The sequence below is a fragment of the Sebastes umbrosus genome, chromosome 8, assembly GCF_015220745.1.
Source record: "Sebastes umbrosus isolate fSebUmb1 chromosome 8, fSebUmb1.pri, whole genome shotgun sequence".
Taxonomy (NCBI): domain Eukaryota; kingdom Metazoa; phylum Chordata; class Actinopteri; order Perciformes; family Sebastidae; genus Sebastes; species Sebastes umbrosus.
In genome coordinates, this window is record NC_051276.1 from 15,609,121 (window position 1) to 15,633,931 (window position 24,811).

At 42.6% G+C, this 24,811-nt stretch overlaps 2 protein-coding genes across 3 annotated transcripts in view; both read right to left on the reverse strand.

Moving 5' to 3' along the window:
- si:ch211-106a19.1 (uncharacterized protein LOC561797 homolog) overlaps positions 1–454 on the reverse strand; it is a 60,255-nt gene extending 59,801 nt beyond the window's left edge. Inside the window, exon 1 of one of the 2 annotated variants that reach the window (XM_037778495.1) lies at positions 39–454. In XM_037778495.1, the coding sequence (XP_037634423.1) occupies positions 39–214 (176 nt within the window). In that variant the 5' untranslated portion in view covers positions 215–454. The remainder of the gene's footprint in view (positions 1–38) is intronic. The other variant, XM_037778497.1, reaches the window with a different exon arrangement.
- A 1,832-nt stretch (positions 455–2,286) lies between these two features.
- rasl10a (RAS-like, family 10, member A) lies at positions 2,287–22,241 on the reverse strand. Its single transcript, XM_037778502.1, has 3 exons — positions 21,141–22,241; positions 7,059–7,183; positions 2,287–4,386 (listed from the first exon to the last, which is right to left on the reverse strand). Exons 1-3 carry the CDS (start codon positions 21,354–21,356, stop codon positions 4,116–4,118), a joined length of 612 nt encoding a protein of 203 aa, XP_037634430.1. The 5' UTR covers positions 21,357–22,241; the 3' UTR covers positions 2,287–4,115.
- Positions 22,242–24,811: the final 2,570 nt, after the last annotated feature.

The window sequence follows — 24,811 nt, forward strand, 5'->3', positions numbered from 1 at the left end:
TACGTGTCTGTCTACGTCGCGTCTTCGACAACATTTACCTGTAGTATGACAGCAGGCCGTTGCTGAGGACGAACCACCGCCGCTGGTACCCCTTCAGATAGTTGGTCCATTTAAAGAGCCAGCCTTTGTAGGTATCCGACCCCGGACCCGGAGTCGCCGTGGTCGCCGCCGAGGCAGCGGAGGCGGACGCTGAGCCCTTCCCCTGCTCGCTCATCCTCCGCTCTGCTCCACGCCGAGGGATGCAGGATGAACACGGGAACAGCAGCGGGGACAGGGACGCTGCTACCCCCACCGGGACTACCGGGGACTACCGGGGCGTCGGCACTGACCGTGAGCTCGACGGAGGAGGGTCCGGTCTAGAGGAGAGACACACCACCGTTGAACCCTCTTTCACATGACGCTGGATGGACACCAGAGGAAGAAGTGATGCCAAGAGACACTGTGCTGATGCAGACTGCAGAGGAGCCAGAGCACAGAGCTGCACTGGATAGACAGGAAACACCTCACATGGACTCCATATAATCTGATGATAAGGCTGTCACCAAATCCACAATTACTTCCATGACGACAGTGCCAAATGGTAATAATTTTAGGAGGGAGCCTTGCTGCTGCTGACCTGGATATTCATGATGATGTGGGTTATAATGGAGATGGCCGCTCTATTAATACAAGTCTATGATTCAGACCTGAACCACGTGATGTTGTTATCTAAACATTCCTGAACAGTTGACATGTGGTTTGGCTGCTGGTTTCACACCAGGATACTTATCAGGTGAGAACAGACGTAGTAGGTGATAACACTGCATAGTAATGATAAGCTTCTGGTACAATTTCACTTGTGAAGAAGTTCATCTTATCATTAGGACATTTTTAATTCAGTAGAATTTGGGGTCACATTTGGGGTCACACTATGAAGTATATAATCAAAAAACTGGAAACTGACTCCCCTGGTGCCCCAAATGCCCCATGCCTGTTGATTGAGTTTTCGTAGTTAGTTCTGTAGTCTATTACTTAATCAACATGCATTGGGCATTTGGGGCACCAAATGCCCCAAATGCCCCTTTTCATTGGTCTTTTTCCCACAGTGGGTCTTTTTTGGCTCTTGTATTATAGTTCACAGCCAGCCAGGAGACCTTTATTGTATCTCTGGTTTTCAAGCTTCATGTCTTTTGCTTCTGTTCTCTGTCCAATAGAAGCAGAAATATACCTAAAAATAATCTTTAAATCACTAGTGACATCTCAGGCATCTCTCGTGCAGTAATGCCAGAATCAAATGTCATTACTAAACTGGCAGGATGCAGAGAGAAGGGTGCTGAATTAAAATATATCACCACAAGCACACCATCTATTTATTCTATTTTAGCTTCTATCCTAGCTTTTATTTTTAGCTTGTTTTTATTTTCTAATCTTTAATGTTTTAATGTTTTTATGTTTTTATAACTGTTTTAATTATGTCTTAATGTTCTTTTGCACTTTGTCGCAATGTTCTTGAATGTTTATGTAAAGCACTTTGAATTGCCCTGTTGTTGAAATGTGCTATACAAATAAAGCTGCCTTGCCTTGCCTTGCCTTGCCTTGCCTTGCCTTGCCTTGCCTTGCCTTGCCTTGCCTTGCCTTGCCTATCTACCATTGTCACGCTGTCACAAACGTGTAATTGTACGGCTATTGATTGATTTTTAGTAGTTAGTTCTGTAGCTTATTACTTAATCTTAACACTCGATTCTATGTTAAAATTGGCTAAGAACATCATTATTCCAGTTTATATTGTGCTTGCATGGTGCATATTCCCCAAATAAAATTGTGTTTAATCAACATTACCACAAACTCACTGACACTTGCATACTTAAGCGGGCATTTGGAGGCGACAGGGTACACGCACAATGCACAGGGCCGTAGATAGCGGGCAAGGGGATCGATAATAGCCCAATAACACATTGTTTGGGTTAATGTGGCCATGTTACTCACAGGAGAAGTGGGGGGAGATGATCCAAATAACTATCAGCCAACCATCAATAAGGCTACACATGCAGTACAGTACCGTGGACAATGCTGAGATAATTACTCCATTAATTTATTCCTTTGCTTATACAGTAGGCTATATTATTGACTATCATCATTATCACTCTGCCACCTTAAAAATGAAAGTAGATTAGTTATTACATTGGGAAGATCATCAGATGCCTCTGATTTGGCTCCTGATAACATCGCTTTACCACAAGGTGGCAATGTTGTCAAAATGATCTTGGTGTGGTGTTACTGTAGTACAGGATTGAAAAGTGACCAGAGTAAGGTTCTCAAATGCATTTAATATTTCATCTGTCCAAAAAAAAAAATACTCACAGTACTAACACAGTAAAAATAAATACAAGTAATGTTTCTGATAAAAAACTGTAGCCCTTTTTATTTGGAAACGCGCACACAGACAAACTGATGAGAACTCATGCTACACACAGTTGCTGCTACATATTTCATATTTTTTACTAGAAAAGAAAAGACTAACACAGCCATCTGCCCTGATCGGAGGGTTCAACACTATGTCTCGGAGAGAATCATTAGCTTGTGCTCTCACATGCCAGTGAAAAACGACCACATTCACTCCACTCAGCTGCTCATTACAGTGTCAGAAAATCATGTATTACAAAAAATTAAACACAATATCAAATTTTCACATCAGTGCAATTAAACCCTGACCCGTTGGCTCTACCAACAAAAGCATGCAAGTCAATTACTCCATGAATCACTCACTTATGTACAATAGGTCTGCTCACTTTCAGTGCAGCCGTGTTCACAAACTACCAAACTAGGCCTAATCAAATGAATAAGCGACTGTTAATCTCACGACATTACCTATTAGATACTATTCAGATACTGATATGAAAGCTTTATTAAGGTTCCCTGTGTGTCTGTGATGCACTCATGGGGTGTTTTGTGGAAGTCTGCTTCCTTATTTCTGCAGGATATCTGAACGCGGCTGGATTACGTCTACTATATGTGAGGCATTTTCAATAGAATATGGTGGTACATATAGTGAGTCAGGACACCCCTGTGAGATTTTATTGCTCCTTCCTAATCCAGCTTCCACATCGATCTCTTATCTCCCCGTGTCTGTCCTTTGCTTGCCTGAATGTCAGCAATCAAACCTGCCTCTCTCTGCCTCCCTCACTCTCTCACACACAAACACACAAACACACACACACATATAAACATCCACATTGCGTGTGCAGGTTCTCGTCTCAGGCTCTGCAGCCTCCTGCAGGTCCCCAGTTCCCTGGATTTAATGTATTCATCAGAAACAGACACTAAGTGAGGGGAGGGAGCAGATTAAAGCCCCACAGTACTTCATGATAGAGACTGCAGCATTTTCTGCTGCAAGACAACCTTAAACCCCCCTCCCCTCCTCGTCTGAACAAACAGTTTTCACCGTAGGCCAAGTTTGAAACCGGGACAGGGAAAGAAAAATAATCGCAGGCTACTTCTCAGAATCTAAAATTAAAACACCATCTAATCATCAATCTGTACATTTCGAGATAATCCACCAAGACGAGAAGCTATTTTTTGCTCTGTTTTATTCTATCCTGTGGACCATCAACCCTCAAACAAATCCAAATATGTACGATATAAGCTGTTGATCTTACTAAATATGACAAATTCAAAAGGAAGACTCGATGATATTGCTGCCTCTCCATTTTGAGTCCCACAAACACAGCTTCCACCCCGTCAGGCCCAGCTACAGCCACGAGACAACCCTCAATAAGACTTGCTGCTGTGTAATTTGGGAAGCACAGCCTTAAATGAGTAACTGTCGAGTTGATGTGAGAAAAAAACAAAACAAAACTGTGCTATGCTAGTCGTGTTCATTTCCACTTGTTTATCTCCTACCTCCTTCCTTGCATTTACACATTTGGCAGAGTCGGACTAGGAAGTGGTTGGATGACCGTGTGTGAAATTTGAGTGTCTTTTACAGCGCAAGAGACTAATAAACCTCATTATGAAAAATCAGCTCAGTAAAGCAGGAGGCCACAGGGTATTTTTCCAGCCATTTAGATAAAAAGTCCTTTTTTTCCTCCACTGCCGCTCCACTCCTGAGGTGCGAGGGGTGGAGGGAGTTCTCTGGGTCACATGATGGTGCAGCGGTTCCTCTGTAGCGCCCCCTGCAGACGGATGGAGGTGTGGTTCTGGCGCATGCCCCGTGCCACGGCGATGCCCAGCAGCTCTTTGAAGAGCAGGACCACGTGCCAGTTGAACTTGGCCGAGCACTCCACGTAACCGCACTTCCAGGTCTTCTTCACCAGGACCGACACCGCCCGGCGAGGCATGAAGCGCTGCCGCTGCAGATCTCTCTTGTTGCCCACCACCAGGATTGGCACCTCACTGCTGCTGCCTTCCCTGCAGGAGAGGGAAAAAAGGTTGATTTCAAAAAGCACACATATCATTTTGGTGTTTGTCACAGTGGTTGGCTGGGCGTGATGTCTGTGTGCAGTTTTTCCCTTCCTTCTGAGGTGTGCGGGGGCGGACTGGAGGATTAGAGCTCACAGGCTCGAGGGGCCTCCCACCACACTCTGCAGCAACTGGTTTACAGCAGTATGGATTGTGAAAATGTATGGCAAGCCAGAGGTAGGAATAAATTAGCGACTCGAGATTTGTATATGTAACGCTTAGTCCTACAGCGTTAATGAAAAACAACAACATCTAGGAGTCATCGAGTCCAATCTTTTCGAGGAACCTGATTGGTGGAGGTTTGGAAATCCAATCTGACGCTCTATTTAACAAATAGAGAACATTTACTACGGCAATGTAGAAAAAATGGGTTACTAGTGGAAATCCTGGATTAGATTGTAGAGCAAATTCCATGAAGGAAAGAAGGCTTATTATATAAGTCGGATTTCTTACAATGAGATTAATTTTTACTTTCTGTTTGGTTGGGTGCCAAAGTCAGCGGAGCTGGGAGCTTTAATGAGTTTTTCATGAAAATTAATATTATAAAAACTATAGTAGTATGTTTTGTATAGAGTTTATGTGTAAATTGTGCCCATAATATCCAACGCATATCTTGAATCAGCCAATTACACTGTTGTCAGGTTATTAAATAGGCGTTATCAGCCACTATAAGCCCCATAGATGTGGGTCAGTAGGGGCCTACTACACCCACTAGTAGGTTTTATCATCTATTGACATGGTAGATCACTGAAAAAAAGCTATAAAAGAACACGAGAGCGACTTCTAGTGACCGTAGTAATTATGTACACAAAACACAGGGTTTTCACCCAAGAGGCCAGAGTTCACATCATGTGTGAAACCAACAACGTTTAGTTGTGTTCGCAAGTGTTAAGTTTCACTTTCATTTTTGAAACTTCATTATTTTAAGCCAAAACACGATGTTTTCCTCTAAACTTTTAAGTGGTTTTGTTGCCAAAACCTAAAGAAGCCTTTTTGTTTGTGTTCAAAAGGTAACTTTTCATTCAGTTTTACATGTTAGAACGTGTTGCTTTTAAGTTTCCCTTTCACTTTTACAACGTAGTAGGCCCCTAATGACCCACATCTACGGTGCTTATAGTGACTGATAATGCCTATTTAATGGCCTGAGAGCAGTCAAATTGGGTGCTTGATAATCAATACAAATATGATCACAAAAACCAAGTACCTCTGGTTGAATTCACTATTAAATCCGGTACATGATGAAACCTGAAGGAGCAGCGTCTTCTGACAAGGATTTGCATGCTTATTTGCACGTCTGCCTTCACGGATGGACGGAGAGCTCGACAGAGAGGCAAAGACGCAGAGAGAGAAATGTACAGTACAATTTACAAGCCCCTGAGGCGAAGTTCTTAAAGATGTAGGGTTGAAAAACACATCGCAATAATCATCTCACTTTTCTCCTTTTCACAGGTCGTGCTCACGTAACAGACTTAAAAATATCTCCTTGCATATCTGCTCGAGTATTTTAGCAGAACGAGATGTACTGTATCTGTGTGAGTGCGTGTGCGTCTGTGTGTGAAATTTGGGGGAAACTATGTGGGAGCGATAGACCCAACGCTGTCATAGTCTTCACTGAGCTGAAGGTATAGGCTTCATGCTGGAGGGTAAAAAAAAAAAAGTGAAAAGACAAGTTTATTCTGGTTTTGAACTGATTTTGTCAGCTGAACTTTGCAGAGTATTTTAGGACTATATTTTAAAGTAAAATAAACATAAATTCTTTATAGTTGACATCGACAGTACAGGCACCCTGTGCTGTAACAGCCTCCATTATTCATAATTTGAGTATATATACACAGTATCTGTCCCTTCTCCGCTCTTTCCTTTCCTTCTGTAGTCTGGCCTCAGAGCTCTGTCCTATATGATTGCACATTTCTCCTGTTTTCCATTCAGCCTTCCTTCCCCAGCTGCTGGTGATAATGGTTTTCCGTCATGGGCCATACACATTCATGGCAGCACATTTGCAGCCGCAGGAAGATGGAGAAGATCTGTGCAGTGGCAGTTTGGTCATGTACAACATTGCAGCACAAATGAAGCCAGTCATTGTACTCTTTCAATATGTAAATATATGCAGGTATGCCCACAGCAAGGATGATAAAACAGGTGATGCCTTTTCGTTGGTCTTTTTCCCACTATGTGTCTTTTTTGGCTCTTGTATTATAGTTCAGAGCCAGCCAGAAGACCTTTAGTGTATCTCTGGTTTTCAAGCTTCACGTCTTTTGCTGCTGTTCGCTGTCCAATAGAAGCAGAAATATACCTAAAAATAATCTTAAAACTAATCACTAGTGACATCTCAGGCATCTCTCGTGCAGCAATGCCAGAATCAAATGTCATTACTAAACTGGCAGGCTGCAGAGAGGAGGGTGCTGAATTAAAATATATCACCACAAGCACACTATCTATCATTGTCACGCTGTCATAAAACGTGTAATTGTACGGCTTCGTGGCAGGGCTGTGAAATTGCATGCTGTCTCCAGACGGATGACAAGGTGATGTCATTAGAAATCACCAGTGAGGGTTAACAAGCTGTATATCAGTTTGTTGTATGTTAGTCTGGCCAGCTGAGAGCGTGTGGTTGACCGTACCTGTGCTCCACTATCTGCTGTCTGATCATCTTGACGTACTCAAAGCTCTCCACGCAGCAGATGTCGTACACCAGGATGTAGGCGTTGGCATTGCGGACGCCTCTGCAGCGCAAATCCAGCCACTCCTATAGGACAGACACAGAGAGAAAATGTAAAAAACAAACATACAGTATATATACAGGCAAGTCGGTCCAGCACTGTTGGATGGATTGCTGTGATACTTGGTACAGATATCCATGGTGCCACCACAGACATCGGTGATCCTGTGACTTTTCCTCCAGTGCCACCATGAAATTGACATTTGTGGTTTTGAGTGAAATGTCTCGACAAATGTTGGATAAATTGCCATGAAATTTGGTTCACACATTCACGTCCATCGTCAGGACAAATTCTAATAACTTTGCTGATCCTCTGCCTTTTCATCTAGTGTCGCCATCATCGGGTCAAAAATAGGGGTGTAAGCACATAACGAAAATATCGAGTATCGCGATATTATGTTTTGTGATACAGTATCGATTCTCAAAAACACTATTGATTTTTAATTTACAGTTTAAAATGAGAAAGTTTGTGACCCGGCAGCCATGTTGAGATCTGTTGAGGAAATACCAAGCACCGCCCACCAGCCAGAACAAGTTCATGAGCGATTGACAGCTGCCTCCGCGGAATGAAGAGCCAATAGGAACGCTCTCTCTCTGAAATGACCTGTGATTGGCCAAAGTCTCCCGTCGGGCTAGATTTTTTAAAGCCTGAAAACAGAGCCATGAGAAGGAGCAGAAGTCTAGTTTTTCTCTCAGAGCACTTGAATTACAATATGCTGAAAGGTTATTATGGATTTTTTTCCCAATGAGGCCAAAAACATTCTGCCTACTGCCAATTTAACTCAGTCAATACTCTATTTAATTTGCAAAGAGATGTGCCCTCTCAGTGTATGTGTCCTCTCAAAGTAGTGCTATGAGGTTGGATGTTCAATGGACTGTGATTAAGTCAAATGTAGATCCCACTGCATAAAAAAGTACACCTTTTACTCATAATTTATGCATATTCTGGTGTGTTCTTTATACTATGAAAGTTTTCCTAAAATTAGATTTTAAAAATTGCAATATATCATGATATATTGAATCGTAACCCCTGTATCATGAAACATATTGTATCGCCAGATTCTTGCCAATAACCTACACAGCCCTAGTCAAAAATTAAATTTTGTCCAACACTTTGGTTTACCTTCAAATTTAAAGATATTCCCATTAACCTCAGCCGGACGCTTTGTTTAGCACAAATTAGAAAATGTCAGTATAACACGCTAAGCTAAGGTGGTGAACATTGTAAATATGTTTAACATCACATTTAGTTTAATTCATTTGACACAATGAGAGAGTCAATGTGAGCATGTTAACATGCTGATGTTACCATTTAGCTGAAAGCCTAACTACAGCCTCATAGATCCTCCAGCTGATGACGATAATATTACTTTATTGTCAGCTCAAGTCTGACTTTTTTCTTGCATCTCAGCAGCTTCATTTGTAACATCAACACAGACAGAAAATTGAAGACAGGAAACAAGGATACATACGTTTAACATAAGATTACAATCACCGCAGACAATATATTCAAGACCCTTCAACGTACATTTGATCTGCGATTAGGCTCCATATTTAATTTTAGGATTGACTGCTGCACAAATTGTGCTTCAGTCTAACCCTACTGAATCGTGGAACCCTGTATCTCCGATTTGATGGCGACAATTTGGCAATAATGCACCGACTTATATAATACAATAACAGTAGAGAGAAGCTAGTTGAACAGCGTGTGGCCTGTGTTTCTGTAATTAATAAAAGCAAGTTGGCCCGCCTCTGCTGCTTAGCCTCTGTGAAAAAGTGCAGGGAGTCGATGAAGTGGCAGAGCTGGCAGGGCTCTGGGAGTCCCACAGCCTAGAACAAAGTCATAAAACATGGTGACCGCCCGGCAGTAAGCACTGCACAGTGTCCCAGCTACACATGTTCAAGGACAATGACTTTACAGCTTATTCAAGATAAGCTAACATGGAGCCTTCTGTCACGAGAAGAAAAAGGAACTCATACTGTTGCTGCTGCCTGGCTGAGCTTTGTGATGCACACGCAGCAACGTTTGTTTGATGCTAATGAGTTTCAAACTGTAATTAAAGCGCGTGGCACAAGTGGGTACACACATTTGCACCTTACTGGGGGACAGTCACTTTAATAGAAACACAGTGACCCATTCTTCTTCATGCCGTGTCTCCCAGAGCTCTCGCCAACCCGCCATCATCCTCGCTGCCTCTAACAGCATGCAATGAATTTATAAGCATTTGATCTGATAAAAGAGGGGGAGGAAAACAGAGGAACTTCAGGGGGTGGGAAGAAAAGATCTGCTGAGGGAATGAGAAAACAAACGCAGCCCTGAGAAAATGTCCAAAAGATGAAAAAGGCAGCAGTGGATCAAGGGATGAGCAAACAGGGTGTCAGCATAACCTCTGGTGGGCACGCACACTGCTAATGAAGGGTCAGGAGACGCAGAGACTGTCAGGAACTGTGTGCAATTCAATTAATCTCTATTCTAATCAATACATACAGGCAAACAGTGGATACATTAAAGGGGAACTACGGCTATTTTCAGAATTCATACATGTTTTTCCTATGGTCTAAGACAGTCCAAAAAACATCTAACACTCTCCCAAATCCAAAAATCGGGTGCTACAACTCAATCTTGTGATGTCATAGGGTATAAAGTGTGGAACTGCTCCCTAGACAGGTGAATGGGAAGAGAGATGTTACAGATGACACTGAGAGCACCCAGGGGAATGTTCTGAGTATATGGGAACATTTTCTGTTTCACAACTGAGAACACTACAATAGAATAAAGCTCATTTGAGTTTAAAAAAGAAAATAAACATTCTGTGAATCCACAAAATCAGTCTCCCATTCATTGTCAATGGAGCAGCTCTACACTTTATACTTGATATCACATTTGAGACTTAAGGCTGTTATACACTGACAGCGTTTTTTTTCATGCGATTAAGTCGCACGTCAATAGATTTCTTTGATCTATTGTTTTTGTCATGAGTACTTACACACAGAACGTGAATATTACACGGTGAAAAGCAACGGAATTTTGTTTTGATTTTCTGAGTTTTCGGACCAGGAATAAAGGCATTAAATAATCCCAGAGGCTCTGTAGTCCAAACCAGGATGGCAAACTTTATTACTTATTTTAACCTTGACAAAGGTAACGCAGACCAGATACACTCCTTCCGTTCTTACCTTTCACAATAAAAGCCCTAGACATATGATATTCACAGGCAAGTATTTCACATTTTCGTGTTGTTTTTCGTCATGCCCTTAGTGTGTGAAGGCCTTTACTTCTCTGGTTTCTGGCTTTGAGAGAGAGCAGCTCATGTTCACAAATATTGATTAAACTTTCCTAAGCCATGGAAATAACATATAGGAATTCTTAATTTAGGTGGTGTTCCCCTTTAAGAGCAGTTATATCAGCACCACTACAACACTGATCACCACTCAGAAAAAATCTATACTCCATCTAACCCGAGCATACTACACCCCCCTCAGGAGAAAAGCTCAACCCACCACAAAGACTGCTAAGACATGGCCTGAAGGAGCTTCCTCGCAGCTGTCGGATTGTTTTTGAAAAGACCAACTGAGACATCTTTGAGGATCAGGACATGGAGGAGTACACATTAACTGTACTCTGGTACAAACAGAACTGTGTTGACAATGTCACTTGCGACAAATGCATCCGGGTGTACTCCAATCAGAGGCCCTGTATGACAAAGGAGGTCAAAACGCTCATCAAGGACCGTAACTCTATACAGTGCTGCTAGAGCTGACCTGATGAGAGGCATCAAGGATGCTGAAGTGACCCAAAGAGGAAAATTGAGGACTACTTCACCAATAACGACCCACGGTGTGTGCGCCAGGGCATCCAGCAGTTTCCCAACTATAAAATCAGCAACCTCATGACTGTCGACGGTGATGCCTCGCTGGCAGAGGAATTGTTTCTTTGCTCGCTTTGAGGTGAAAGCAGCTGAGACAGACACAACACTCTCATCAGCCTCCAACAGCCACATCCTCGCTGTGAAGGATCATGATGTGAGGTGTGTGCTCAGGGTGGTGAATCAGATGCAAGCTGCAGGCCATATTGGTGTGAAGGGAAAGGTGCTGAATGTATGTGCAGTGCAAATCAGCTCTCTGAGGTCATCACGTCTGTCTAAATCCATCTTCCCACCCTGCCTGAAGTCTGCCACAATCATTCCACTACTGAAAAAGACCATCATCAGCGGCCTCAACGACTACCGTCCGGAAGCACTCACTTCGGTCATCATGAAGTGCTTTGAGAGGCTGGTCCTGCCTCCCACCCACGTTCGACCCATACCAGTTTGCCTACAGAGCAAACAGGTCTACAGAGGATGCCACCGCCACTGTTCTTCACACTGCACTGACCCACCTTGAACACCAGGGGAGCTATGTGAGGATGCTCATCATAGCCTTTAGCTCTGCCTTTAACACAGTCATCTCGGGCAGACTGGTTACTAAACTTATTGACCTACTGTAGGACTTTCCCAACCCACCTGCCACTGGATCAAGGACTGTTAGACTCCTCCACCCTCACTCAGCACCAGCTCTAAACTACATCAACAGAATCAGTCCTGGTGCATATTCCCTGAGCGTTTACTGTTGCTGCGGATGGGTTTACATTGTAGTCAATGGAAAACCCGGTGCATCTCATACCGAAGCTGAGAGGTGCCTTGTGCGGCGGTATTGAATGCTGACGGCCGTGACAAAGCGTCGGTATTTGACGCCTTAGGAATTAGAATGGGCTGGCACCCCACAAGGCTGTGTGTTGAGCCCCATCCTCTACACTCATTCCACCAACTCCATGATCAAGTTTGCGAACTGTGGTTGGACTTATCTCAAGAGGAGACGATACAGCCTACAGGGATGAAGTCCAAAAACTGACAGCGTGGTGTTCAGAGACGAATCTCGTCCTGAACAACTCAAAAATAAAAAAAAGTTTGACCCATTTTAGTCATCAGTACTGCCCAGAAGATCATGGGCTGCTCACTGCCCTCTCTGGAGGACTTATTCAGCCTTCGCTGCCTCAGTAGAGCAGCCAACATAATAAAAGACCAATCCCACCCTGGACACCATCTGTTTGATCTGCTGCCCTCTGGTAGATACTTCAGGTCCATCAAATCTCAAACAGACTCCAAAACAGACTGAACCGAACAGTCAAACAGACTGTGATACAATACTTTTTTGCAGCCTAATGTTATGGCTGATCGTGTATTGTACACTACACAGATGTTTACAACTGCACCATAGTTTATTCCTTTATATTTATTTATTACCATATTTATTTATTACTTGTATATAGGGCTACTACAACTCAACAAATGTGCAATATCCAGAAGTGCAATATCTCAACTATCTTATTGTTTTTATAGGTCACAGCAAATACATATTTTCTATTTATAATATATATTTTTCTTCTTCTTTAATTTTATTAATGTTTGATATGTGTGAATGCACCATCAGGATTGCTACTTAATTTTGTTGTACTTTGGGCAATGACAATAAAGGACATCTATTCTAAACTATTCTATACTATACTCAACAATAATGTATGATTGTGTATGGATACAGAGGTTAGACATAATTCAGTAGAGTCATTATTTCATCACGGAGGATCTTAAAGCAGAAGGTTGACATTTTTGGGAAATACGCTTGTCTTGGCCGGATGCAGTGACTTGTCATTACTGTGAAATTGCCAGACAACCAGCAGAGACTCCAGGAAGACACTCATATTTCTCGGCAAGAAAACGGATACGTTTATAGAGCGCTACAGGAATGAGTCCTAAAATCCAGAAATGAGTTAGCATTTTAGCACTTCCGGTTCCCTCATATGGAAGTCAATGGGTTTTTAGTTTGATTCCTGAAATAAGGTCTGTGGTTAACACGAGCTTAAGAAATTTTAACGTTTTGTTCTAGGATAGATCCTCTTTCAGTAAATATTCCACTCATGAATTTTGAAGCCTTTACGTGTCTTAAAAAAGGTGGTTGCTAACAAGTGGCTAAATGAGACTACTAAACGACGTCATGCCGACTCGTCCGCCGTTACAGCCTCGTTGTGTAAACTCACGCTCATGCGACCACGGTGTAGTTTGTTTATAGCCTAACGTTAGCTTTTTACTTCTGGCGATTGAATTCACACTTCAAAAATCATTAAAGTTGCTCACTTGTTGTTAAAGTGTTCATTTGTTGAGATTATCTTTGCTGAACGAAATGTGTGAGTATCATAAACGTTTGTTTGCCACAGATCTTATTTTCTGCAAAAATCAAAAATCCGGGGGGAACCAGGGCAATGTTAACTTCCTGGTTGGCCTACAAAAATATGTTCTCCCTGCAGCAGTCTATTCCCCAAAATATTGATCTATTCCTTTAACTTTGAAGTAGTTAAATTACCAGGATGCAGTTCTAAGCAGTTTTGTTTCGCCTTGTGTTTATGGCTTGTATTTGTGTCTAAATTCGGAGCATTTTCAGCACAGAAAAATATTTAATCATTTCTCTGCAGAAAATATCAAAATATCTTTCCATCACACATTTTAGACATAAATATAACCCCATGTAGGACCACTGCTGAAGCACTTTATGTTTTCAAATGTTTTCATGATTTTCAAAGCTGTCCCGCTTGACGTAGTAGATAATTTGGCTTTGTGTCGTGTTTGACTGATGCACCTGCGCCTCGGGCTCAGATGATTTGGCCTCTTTGGAGCTCTGTTTGCTGCACCGTGTTGCTTTGAGAACTCAGATATCAAAGTGCTGATTATCAGACCTCTTTTCATTTTGACGCTTCTAATTTGCATCAAGCTAATCCGGCCCTTGTTTGTAGCAGTGTCGGAAGTAGATGGAAGTGATTTTCCATGTGGTGTTTACATCATTTCTTCAACCTCCTGCAACAGCTTGCACAAATTGAAATAGTAATGTGAGAAACCTAATTACTTTGCTATCAAGGTTGGAGAAAGTATGCTTCTCAAATCAACATACTGCACAGGCAGCCTGTGCAAATAAGATGAACTGATAATTTACGACAGGGGAGGCTAAGGGAGCAGGCGGTGATCAGCGTAACTTCTAATGATGATAACACTAATACATCTGTGCCATCTACGAATAATTTGCCTCCATTCAATTTGGTTGAGGGCGTTCGTGGGGTTGTGTCTGGGTGAGAGTGAGGAAGAAACAGCCTCACACATCAGCGGGAGATAATGAGGCCGATCATGCATGGAAGCAAACACGTAGCGCGAAGATCACCGCCATCAAAATTAAAAGAGAAGACAGAGGAAGAGAGGAAGTAAAGGGGGCACTGAGTTGTGAAAAATGGTATAAATGTGATTATTTTCTCCATCTTTCTCCAAGTTTAAACAGTTGTCAGAGAGATAGGGGAAAACATGTCACAGAAGGACTTTCTTCTTGTTGCTTCTATTGTAGAGTGTCCAATAAAATTAAAAGTCATGTGAAGCACTTCAGAAAATATTCACCTATTTTTGCCAAACAAACAAGACATAGTTCCTGCCATAACAAAGCATTTCATCACAGCTCACCCCTTTCTGATAATTGAGTCAATTGACGACGTGAGATGCACACAGTGGCTTCAGTTGCAGCCTCACATCCCTGTAAGGCTAAAAATAGCAGCTTGTGTTCTCATCTCATATCTCTTTGTATCCAAGTCCTGTTTTTAAATGTGGAGGAGGGGCTGAAAACAGCAACACTACTTCTCCAAATCCAAACAAGAGGCAAATTAAAGAAAATAAGAGCGGAGAGGACAAGACAGTGCAGAAATACACGGCTGACAAACTGTCAAATGAATTTAAAATGCATGTGTGGGCATGTTTATTTGTGTTGCAGGATGTGAGAGAGTGCTTGTGGGAGCGTGAATGTGAAGTGTGGTGCCACACTGTCTGTATCCTCCAGTCGGTGTTCATAACGCGCCGCGCAAAAAGAGCATCTCATCCATCGCTACCCGGGAGCCAAACAGAACATGTTTCCCTGACAACCGCAGGCCGTGGTCAGTTTTTAGCAGGCATGGCAAAGCTGTCACGTCTCCTGATATTACGGGAGGCAGCTTAATGGTAATGAGTGGTTGTGATGGATCAATAACTCAAGCACAGGTGGGAGGCCGATGTAACCTGTTGGGGGAAGGGTGCTGAGCAATTACAGATATGTCACACGCAGGCCACCCTGGCAGATTTGCAATTAAAATTTATTACATCCCCCGGGGATGGAACTCCCATTACTCAACGGTGACCTATGCCAGGCCACCATTAAATCTGTAGGTCATTTTGTTCTTTTGATGAATGCACTTTGGAAATGTAGTAATGAATTGTTCATTTTAAAACCAACGCTAACAAGAGTTTTACATAAATTGAGATGGCATTAAAGGTACAGTGTGTAGGATTTGGTGGCATCTAGTGGTGTGGTTGCAGATTGCAACCAATTGAGTACCCCTCTGCTCACTCCTCCCTTTCCATGACTGCAGTAACGTGAGCCGTCGAGTGCAAAAAACCGTGGTAACACCGTTCGCCTAACTCAGAGGCCATCCTTACCATAATAACACTTCTATAGGAGCAACGGAAGTCAGATGGCTCACGTTACTGCACTTTCACAAGCATGTTGGAGATCTACGGTGGCCTTCGGGTAACGTAAAAACGTGAAAGGCTCTCTCTAGACCCAGTGTTTGGTTTGTCCGTTCTGGGCTACTGTAGAAACATGGCGGAGCAACATGGCGGACTCCGTGAAGAGGACCCGCTCCCTATGCAGATATAAACGGCTCATTCTAAGCTAACGAAAACACAACGATTCTTAGTTTCAGGTGATTATACACTAACGAAAACAAGGTTATGAATATTATATTCCATTCTCTAATAGATCCCCTGAAATGCTACACACTGTTCCTTTAAAGGAATTTAGATATTTTTGCAAATATGCTTTTTCGCTTTCTGGTTTGAGTAAAGTTTGATTAGAAGATTGTTACCACTTTCATATTTGTACGGTATATGTGAAGCTACAGCCAGCAGTAGTTAACTTAGCTTAGCATAAACAACTAGCCTGGTTCTTTCAGGCAGATAGACAGGCATGTAGGCCAGTTTATCCTGCGACAGCCACAGATACCTGATTTTTTTCTATTTTCCTCAGAGCATTTGATTTATTGATTGCTGTCAGAATGTAATGGGAATTTTAAAGAAATATACCAAAAAGTTTTTTTTTTGTTTTTTTTTAAGAAGATTACCAACCCTAGCTTTAACCCATACAAAAAAAACTATGATAAAATGACCATTTGTGGTTTTACAGAAAGTTTTGTGCGGGACTATTTATTTGGACTATTTATTTATTTATTTGGAGCTGTGATAACTTTGGTTTTCATACGGATTAAACAAACAAGATAACAAGATATTAATTAATGAACTTTAGAGGTGTTTTTAGGCAAATTTTGTTACCTTTGGACACAGCAAGGCTACCTGTTTACCCCTGTTCCCAGTCTTTATGCTAAGCTAAACTAACCATCTCCTGGCGGTACCCTCTAACACTCGTCAACTCAGCGTACTTCCCAAAATGTTGAATTATTCCTTTAATCATGCTTGTACAGTATATAACAATGAAAACACTATTGACTGAGCTGTAAATTGTTCAGAATTCATTTAAATGTTTCTATTCTATGTCTACAGTAAGTGGTCCAATTTGTATTTACTTTCATTTTAAAAGACCACTAAAACGTTCAACTTATGTAGCCTAGGCGAAAACTTTGACACACAAACACTAAAATGGTTTGCACACCTCATACAGGCTTCACGGATGCACACATCATATTTCATCCGCGTCTGCGAGAGTGGAAAGTGCACGTGTGCAATAAAAAGCAATAATCTCCACCTTGTTGTCATAGACAGTATCAACGGAGATAACTGAGAAAAATGTCCAGAAAGAGCAGGAAAGGGAGAGGGAGCATTTTGTGTGGGAGGAAGTCATGGAGATACATTATGGCTAGAACAAATAATAGAAAAAAGACGAACAAGAAAAATCAATGCTGAATCCGCTGTCAGGCTTAAATCCATCTGTCATTGCACCCTATTGACACACTATGACAGATGCTCTCTAAACGCAATGCTATCAGCAACAGGCAGACACACCGGAAAGCAAACAAATCATTACACCATCACAGCCCCACAGTGAAATAATAGAAATCTTGCCTGTCTCCAGCACGGGAAGGGATAAAAATGGCTGTCTACGTGGTTAGAATGGGGTCACAAGTAGCCTGCCAGAACATCACTGCTCTTCCTTCAAATATAATCTGAACCGATGAGAAATTGCCACGCTGCATAAGCATGGAGGCGTACTGACTCACTCCATGCTGCAGCTTATTCATCACAAATTTCAGAGGACATTATAAAACCTCATTTGGTAACCCTTACATCGACAGTGTCCATTAAACTCTGTGCAACCTTTCTAATTGACTGGAGCAAATTCCTACCGACTCCACCGTTGGTCTTTTATTCCCAGCAGGGTTCTAGCGGGGGGAACTTTGCTTTAATTCAATCTGCTGCGTACTGCAAGTAAATTTCAATCAGTTTCCTTTGTGCTGTCTTCTTCCCCCTGACCCAGGTTACATTTCTCTGCCCACGGGGTAAATACAGAGCAGAACAAAAAGCCCCATCGCTGCTCTCGCTGTGAATACAAGACGTCAACAGATGAAGCAAGAGAGCGGCTTCAGAACAAGCAGGACAATGACAGGAGCGGAGAGGAGACAGTACAGTAGGCCTCGCAGGGTCGTTCCTCGGCGAATGAGTAGCCATAAATCTGTCTGTTGTGGCAGCACTCAGCTAATGGTTTTCTCTGCCTGCCCTGTACAGTACAGCATACCTTCCACAAAAGGGCCTGCCAAACAGGCGCCTGCTCGCAGCACTACGCTCTGAAATGAGCACACAACATGATATTGAATGATGAAAGCTGTGTGACTCAAACTCTGGGACTCACACTCCCACACAGACTCATGAGTCTCATCCCGTCTCATTCCTGCTTTCTGCTCACCTACAGTACCTACTTGTTCCCTGATGGGGGTTAAGCACCATTTAGCAGAAGAAAGAAGAAACTCAATCAGAATCTCTTTACAGAGGAAACAATGAAGCCCCCTGCAGACCTCTTAACGCTCCCTAACAAAACATTAAATCCAGCAGAACGGCTGCATGTAACTCTGCAGCAGCCCGACAGGTTGATCGCTCTGGCCTCTCAGCCCGCCTGTCAGATGCTTTCTGCATTAACGGCGAGCAAACCAACACTTTGGGAGAGCTCTCATTCAAGCTGCTCTTTTTTTTTTTTGTCTTCCCCTCAGCCTGATCTCATTTTCTCAGTGGCACCACGTCTGTGTAGATAACAACAGCTGTTCTTGGGAGGGCTACGTGTGACACAAAAGGGGAGAGAAGCAGCAGAGTCACGTGTGGTGACCTTGGAGAGCTCTATCTGGAAAGCATAACGGCCTGTCCATCAAGGCTGCACTGGACTGGAGTCAAACACACACCTCAGGTGAATAGAGGCTTGGAGTGGGCCACGTTGTTTCAATACCAAAGGACAGAGACACGCACAACAAATCCATACTTTTTTTGTACTTTCTTGGCTGGTAAAGAAAAGGAGAGAAAAATCTTGAAGGATATGATTCAAGTCTGTCTTAAAACAACACTCACATGCACATATGTGCTCTGAAACTCATTTATATACTGGCTGTGAAGCTTCCTACAGCAATTAAAAAAAAACAAAGTGATGGGGTATAAGGTCAGCTAGAGGTAATATGAATGTTCAGCAGTATGTGTTAATTAAATCAAGTGGATATCTTACAAAGTTACAGCCTTTTGGTGGCAAATTCCCTCTTTATGTTTCCACAGTGTTTCATTGCTAAGCTGCAGGGCAGAGGCATTCCAGACTAAAAAGACTGTAACTTTAGAATATACTCACTGATCTTTGTTTTTTTTTACTTATTTAACCTTTATTTAACCAGGCAAGTCAATTAAGAACAAATTCTTATTTACAATGGTGGCCTGGCAAAAGGCAAAGCCTCTTGAGGGAAGGGGGTAAAAAGGCCTATCAAAAGTTAAAAAGACAGCACTGGCATACATGACAAGCATTACATAAAAGAAATGCAGACAAGCACACAATCAACGGACAGTACCAGACAAACAGTATCAGACAAAAAAATAAATAGAATAAAATAAAATAAAAATAAAAATAATAATTCGGACTAAAAAGACTGTAACTTTAGAAGATACCCACTGAATAAGACTAACTCACTAACACTGTTGAGGCCTCATCTTGGCTTCGGCTGTAGTTTAAAATATATATTTGCACAGAATGAAGAAAAAAAAATGTTCCCCAATCATGAACATTGGAAGAGCTTTTAAAAGGGGATATTTTCAAGGCCAATATCGCTTTTAAGATAAGATAAGATAAGATAAGAAATTGTCATCCACCTGTAGTACAGTACAGATGAATGAAACTCTTTCTTCTGGTCTCCATTGCAAAGCAAAAAGAAATAATGATGCAACATTCAGCTGGAGCGAAGCAAACATTCAGTTTTAATTTGAATCTACATACGAGCATTTGGGTATTGTTTTAGGACAGACTTGAACAAATGTGACCCTATCCTTAAGAGGAATAAAAACATCCTCACTATCCCCCAATCCTCGGCAATGAAGAAGACTAGAAGTGACTACCAACCTTGGGCATTTTGGCGCTACAGTACATTTATGCTATGATCCTGCAATCAGATGCATCTGCCACTAATGAGGTGTGACATTTGACCTGTGGCCATGAAGAAAAGGGCAGCCTGGTCTATTTTTAAATTAGGAGTTTAACCAGGTGCTGTGGCGATGCCTGCAGCACAGTCCTGCTATTGTTTTCTGGTGTGTACGAGCCAGATTCAACCCAACCAACCACCACTAAACACACTGTTATCAACTCATCTGAATATACGTGACACCTGAGCATGTTATGATTAATAAACAATATGCAAGCTGGCATTCCTTCCTCAGAGAGTGAGAGTTTACAACGTCAAAGTGAAGCTCTCCAAGGCTTTAAGTCAGTCAGGTCTCCATAGCAACTAGTAGACTGGGGACATCTGATATAGGAGGAATAAATAAAATTGGTGTTTCTCTCTTTTCTTTGAGGAACGCCATTGGCTGTGAACAGATGGGAAATTAAGTAGAGGATTTAAACAACAAGCAATCTGAGGATGGATCACCACAATCTAATAAAAGTTCAGTCTAAGTCTAGTGTTAGACTGATCCTTCTGTTGTTCTTATTCAGTCTGTTTATTTATTACTTAGTCTAATTTACATCAGTAATCGTTTTGGGTCCTGTGTTATATATTTTTTTAGCTTACATATATTGTTGTTGTTGTGTGTCACTATGTTTTATCTATGTTTTTATATACAAGCTGCTCCAAACCAATTGCCCCTACACTGTAAATAATTGCTGTTAATTTACAGCAGGATTTCAACAGTATTAACCTGTTATTGCTAAAAACAGTGCTTTACTGTTAATACAAAAGAAAACCTGTTAAATTACACTCACAGGCCGTTTTTTTAGCTGAACGATAATGCATTCTTAAAAAACAGCACTTTACTGCTGATCAACTGTCTAAAGTATCATCAGTAACAGTTTCATGCAGTATTGTTTTAATTCTGGGACCTGATCTGCACATGTGAGGCTTGTACGTTATACAGGATTGGAAAATCAGTGAATTAGCTCTGTTCTTCACTCACATGTTGTTATGGTTTGGTTAAAATACTGTGAAATTAATAAAAAAAAAACCAGTTCAAACTGTATTTTTCATTAACAGTACAAAGCTGTACATTTCAGCGACAGTATAATAATGTTAATTTTACAGTAACATAAAGGCAACCCTGCTGCCAGTTCTTTTCTGTTATTCTTAACAGTGTAGAAGGATTAATAAAGTTGTTTGACTTGAATTGACTTCAAGTCCTCAGACAGAGATGTTATTATGATGGGATACCTGGCTGGAGCTGGATGGGAAGGAGGAGATTGGCGGGACGTCCAGAACCTTCAGCTCATACATGTTCCCGTTGAGGATGACGGAGGGTCTGTACACATATCTGGTCCTGGTCGGCGTGTACACCTCCGAGAAATCGTTATAGATGAACTGGCGGATTATAGAAGTTTTCCCCACTCCGGGAGCACCGATGACTGCGATACTCAGCGTCTCCACCATCACTGGAGCTCGAGTTCAGCACCATGGACAGCGACGACAACAACAACGACAGATGTGAGCGTCCAGAAACAGAGTCCACAGCTGGCCGCAGCTGTATGGATGCTGATGCTGCTGCTGCTGCTGCTGCTCTGATGGAATTCACTCCACCTCTCCTTTTAAACCTGCAGCCTATAATAAATCACCTTAACCGGGTTCAACTGTGTTGCAATTAGAGGAATCGTTGGAGGAATAAATCACCCGCAGAGCCAAGAAACTTTATCTCCGAGAACAGAAAGAAGAAGCCTTGCAGCTTGTCAAAAACAAAGCTCAACCAGGATCATGCAGATGGAGGGATGGAGATTTTCTCTGCAATCCGACACACAGAGAAGAGAAACTCTTGGTTTTTCTGGGGACATCTCCATCAGGCGACCTCTTCTTGTCCCCGCGTGGACATAATCTCACCCCAGCCTTTAGACGACTCTGACCTTGTTGCCCAAACGCACAGGAGGAGCCCTGTGTGTCTTCATTGATTATCTCCTCCTCTGCACCTCTCACTCATCTCTCCAGCGATGCAGCACCTCCGAGCTCCTCCATCACATCACATCTCATCACAGGGAGGAGGACGGGCGAGCAGCCTCAGACAGCACAGCAAAAAATAAGCTTCCCACGTGTTCACAAAAAAATGCACGCAACCCCATAATCTTCTTGTTTTGTCGATGACAGGAAGGAAGATATGGATTCACATCTGCAGCGATTCAGATTCAGAGAGGAGGCGATCCACATCCACACAGCCTGCAGACGAGCGTCTTCTGTAGAGGCATCTGGAGCCTATTAACGAGCTGTGTGTGATGATGGAGAGAGACATGAGCTGACTCTCTCTCTCTCTCTCTCTCCCTCTCTCTCTCTCTCTCTGTCTCTCTGTCTCACTCTCTCTCTCTCTCTCTCTCTCTCTCTCTCTCTCTCTCTGTGTCTCTCTCTCTCTCTCTCCCTCTCTCTCCCTCTCTCTCTCTCTCTGTCTCTCTCTCTCTCTCTCTCTCTGTCTCTCTCTCTCTCTCTCTCTGTCTCTCTGTCTCTCTCTCTCTCTCTCTCTCTCTGTCTCTCTCTCTCTCTCTCTCTCTGTCTCTCTGTCTCTCTCTCTCTCTCTCTCTCTGTGTGTCTCTCTCTCTCTCTCTCCCTCTCTCTCTCTCTCTCTGTCTCTCTGTCTCTCTCTCTCTCTCTCTCTCTGTCTCTCTGTCTCTCTCTTTCTCTCTCTCTCTCTCTCTGTGTCTCTCTGTGTCTCTCTCTCCCTCTCTCTCTGTCTATCTCTTTCTCTCTCTCTCTAGCTCTCTCTCTCTCTCTCTCTCTGTCTCTCTGTGTGTCTCTCTTTCTCTCCCTCTCTCTCTCTCTCTCTCTGTCTATCTCTTTCTCTCTCTCTCTAGCTCTCTCTCTCTCTCTCTCTCTCTGTCTCTCTGTGTGTCTCTCTTTCTCTCCCTCATATCTCTCTCTCTCTCTCTCTCTCTGTCTCTCTGTGTGTCTCTTTCTCTCCCTCTCTCTCTCTCTCTCTGTCTATCTCTTTCTCTCTCTCTCTAGCTCTCTCTCTCTCTCTCTCTCTGTCTCTCTGTGTGTCTCTCTTTCTCTCCCTCATATCTCTCTCTCTCTCTCTCTCTCCCTCTCCCCTCCCTCATCTCACTCTCTCTCTCCCCCTCATATCTCTCTCTCACTCTCTCCCCCATATCCCTCTCTCTCCCCCATCTCTCTCTCTCTCTCTCACCCATCTCTCTCTCTCTCTCTCTCTGTCTATCTCTTTCTCTCCCTCTCTCTCTCTCTCTCTCTCTCTCTCTGTCTCTCTGTGTGTCTCTCTTTCTCTCCCTCTTATCTCTCTCTCTCCCTCTCCCCTCCCTCATCTCACTCTCTCTCTCCCCCTCATATCTCTCTCTCACTCTCTCCCCCATATCCCTCTCTCTCCCCCATCTCTCTCTCTCTCTCACCCATCTCTCTCTCTCTCTCTCTCATCACTTGCTATATCCCCCTACTGCCCTGCTCATCCAATAGGATGAGGTCGTGCACAAGGGTGTGAACGCTTTGAGCTCCCATACGCTGTGGATAAATGGCAAAGCAATAGGCCATCATCCACTGTACATCATGTGAGTGAGGGTCATGGAGGAGCGGCGCAGGGACTGAGCATCATGTCTCTGGGGGACATGACTTATTATTGGACAGGGTCTTCGGGCAGGGTTAGGGCTGATGTGTCCCATCCATCACTGCTGGATGGCAGCAGCACATCACGGCCACACATCCAGTGAAGAGTGAAGAGTCTGAGGCACAAACATCACACAGTTTATGGCCCCTCAGGATAACCCGAGATGAAGCAGGAACCTCGGCTGATGGTTTTTCCAATGTGGCACTTTCTATGTTTATGATAGGTTTATGATATCTGGGACTCCAGGTTGGTGTCTATTAAAGGTCCCATATTATAAAAAAGTGAGATTTTCATGTTTTTTTTAATATTATAAAGCAGTCTTAAGTCCTATATAAGTACTGTGAAAGTATCGAAACACTCAATCCACAGGGAAATACACACAGCCCGTATTCAGAAACCATTCGTGATGTCACGAATATACAATATTTAGACCCTTGACACAATTTTAAACGTAAACTTTCTAAATGTGTCCCAGTTTATTCCTAGCTGCAGTGTATGTGAATGTCATCAGCTGACAGGAAGTACACATGGACCCAAGCTGTTGCCTAGCAATGCATTCTGTTGCAATTCTGTCAAAATGCGCTAAAACGGAGCGTTTCAGACAGGAGGGTGAATACAGGTAAATTCAGGCTGACAGTATGAGGAAAATAATGTGTTTTTTAACATTACAGCATGTAAACATGTTCTAGTAGAAACACAACATACAAGTATGAACCTGAAAATGAGCATAATATGGGACCTTTAAGGCTGATTTCCAACCAGGCAAAGCGGGCCCCTAAACCCTCAGATTCAATATGTGGAATTTCAGTGCAGCTTTATCAATTGCATTAGTAATGTGTAGCACTAAAACACAATATTAAATGATGTAGGGGCCTTAGGGCCCTTAAAGATGAGGAGTCCCTGTCCTCTAGAGGGGCTTTGTGGCAAAACATAGTTTAAATGCTTTCATTATTTCCATTTATATAAACAACAACTTTGGTATTTTTCAACCTGGACCCTATTTTCCCATGTTTTAGTGTCTAACTGAGTAATAGGGACCACCATTTTATTCTTATTTTGGTCCTGTATTGAGGGATTATATAAAAGACCCTACAGAGAAATAAAACATTTTTCTTACCTTTCGCTTGATCCGGTTTGTTTGTTATTGTGTCCAAGTCTCGCTCAAGAAGAAGTCTCTTTGTGACATCTGAATATCCTAACTACTCTGGCTACAATAAATATGGGTGGCTATCAAATTCAAAGACCTCGTCCACATTGTCGAAATCATCTAAATATTCAGCCATGATATTGAAAATCT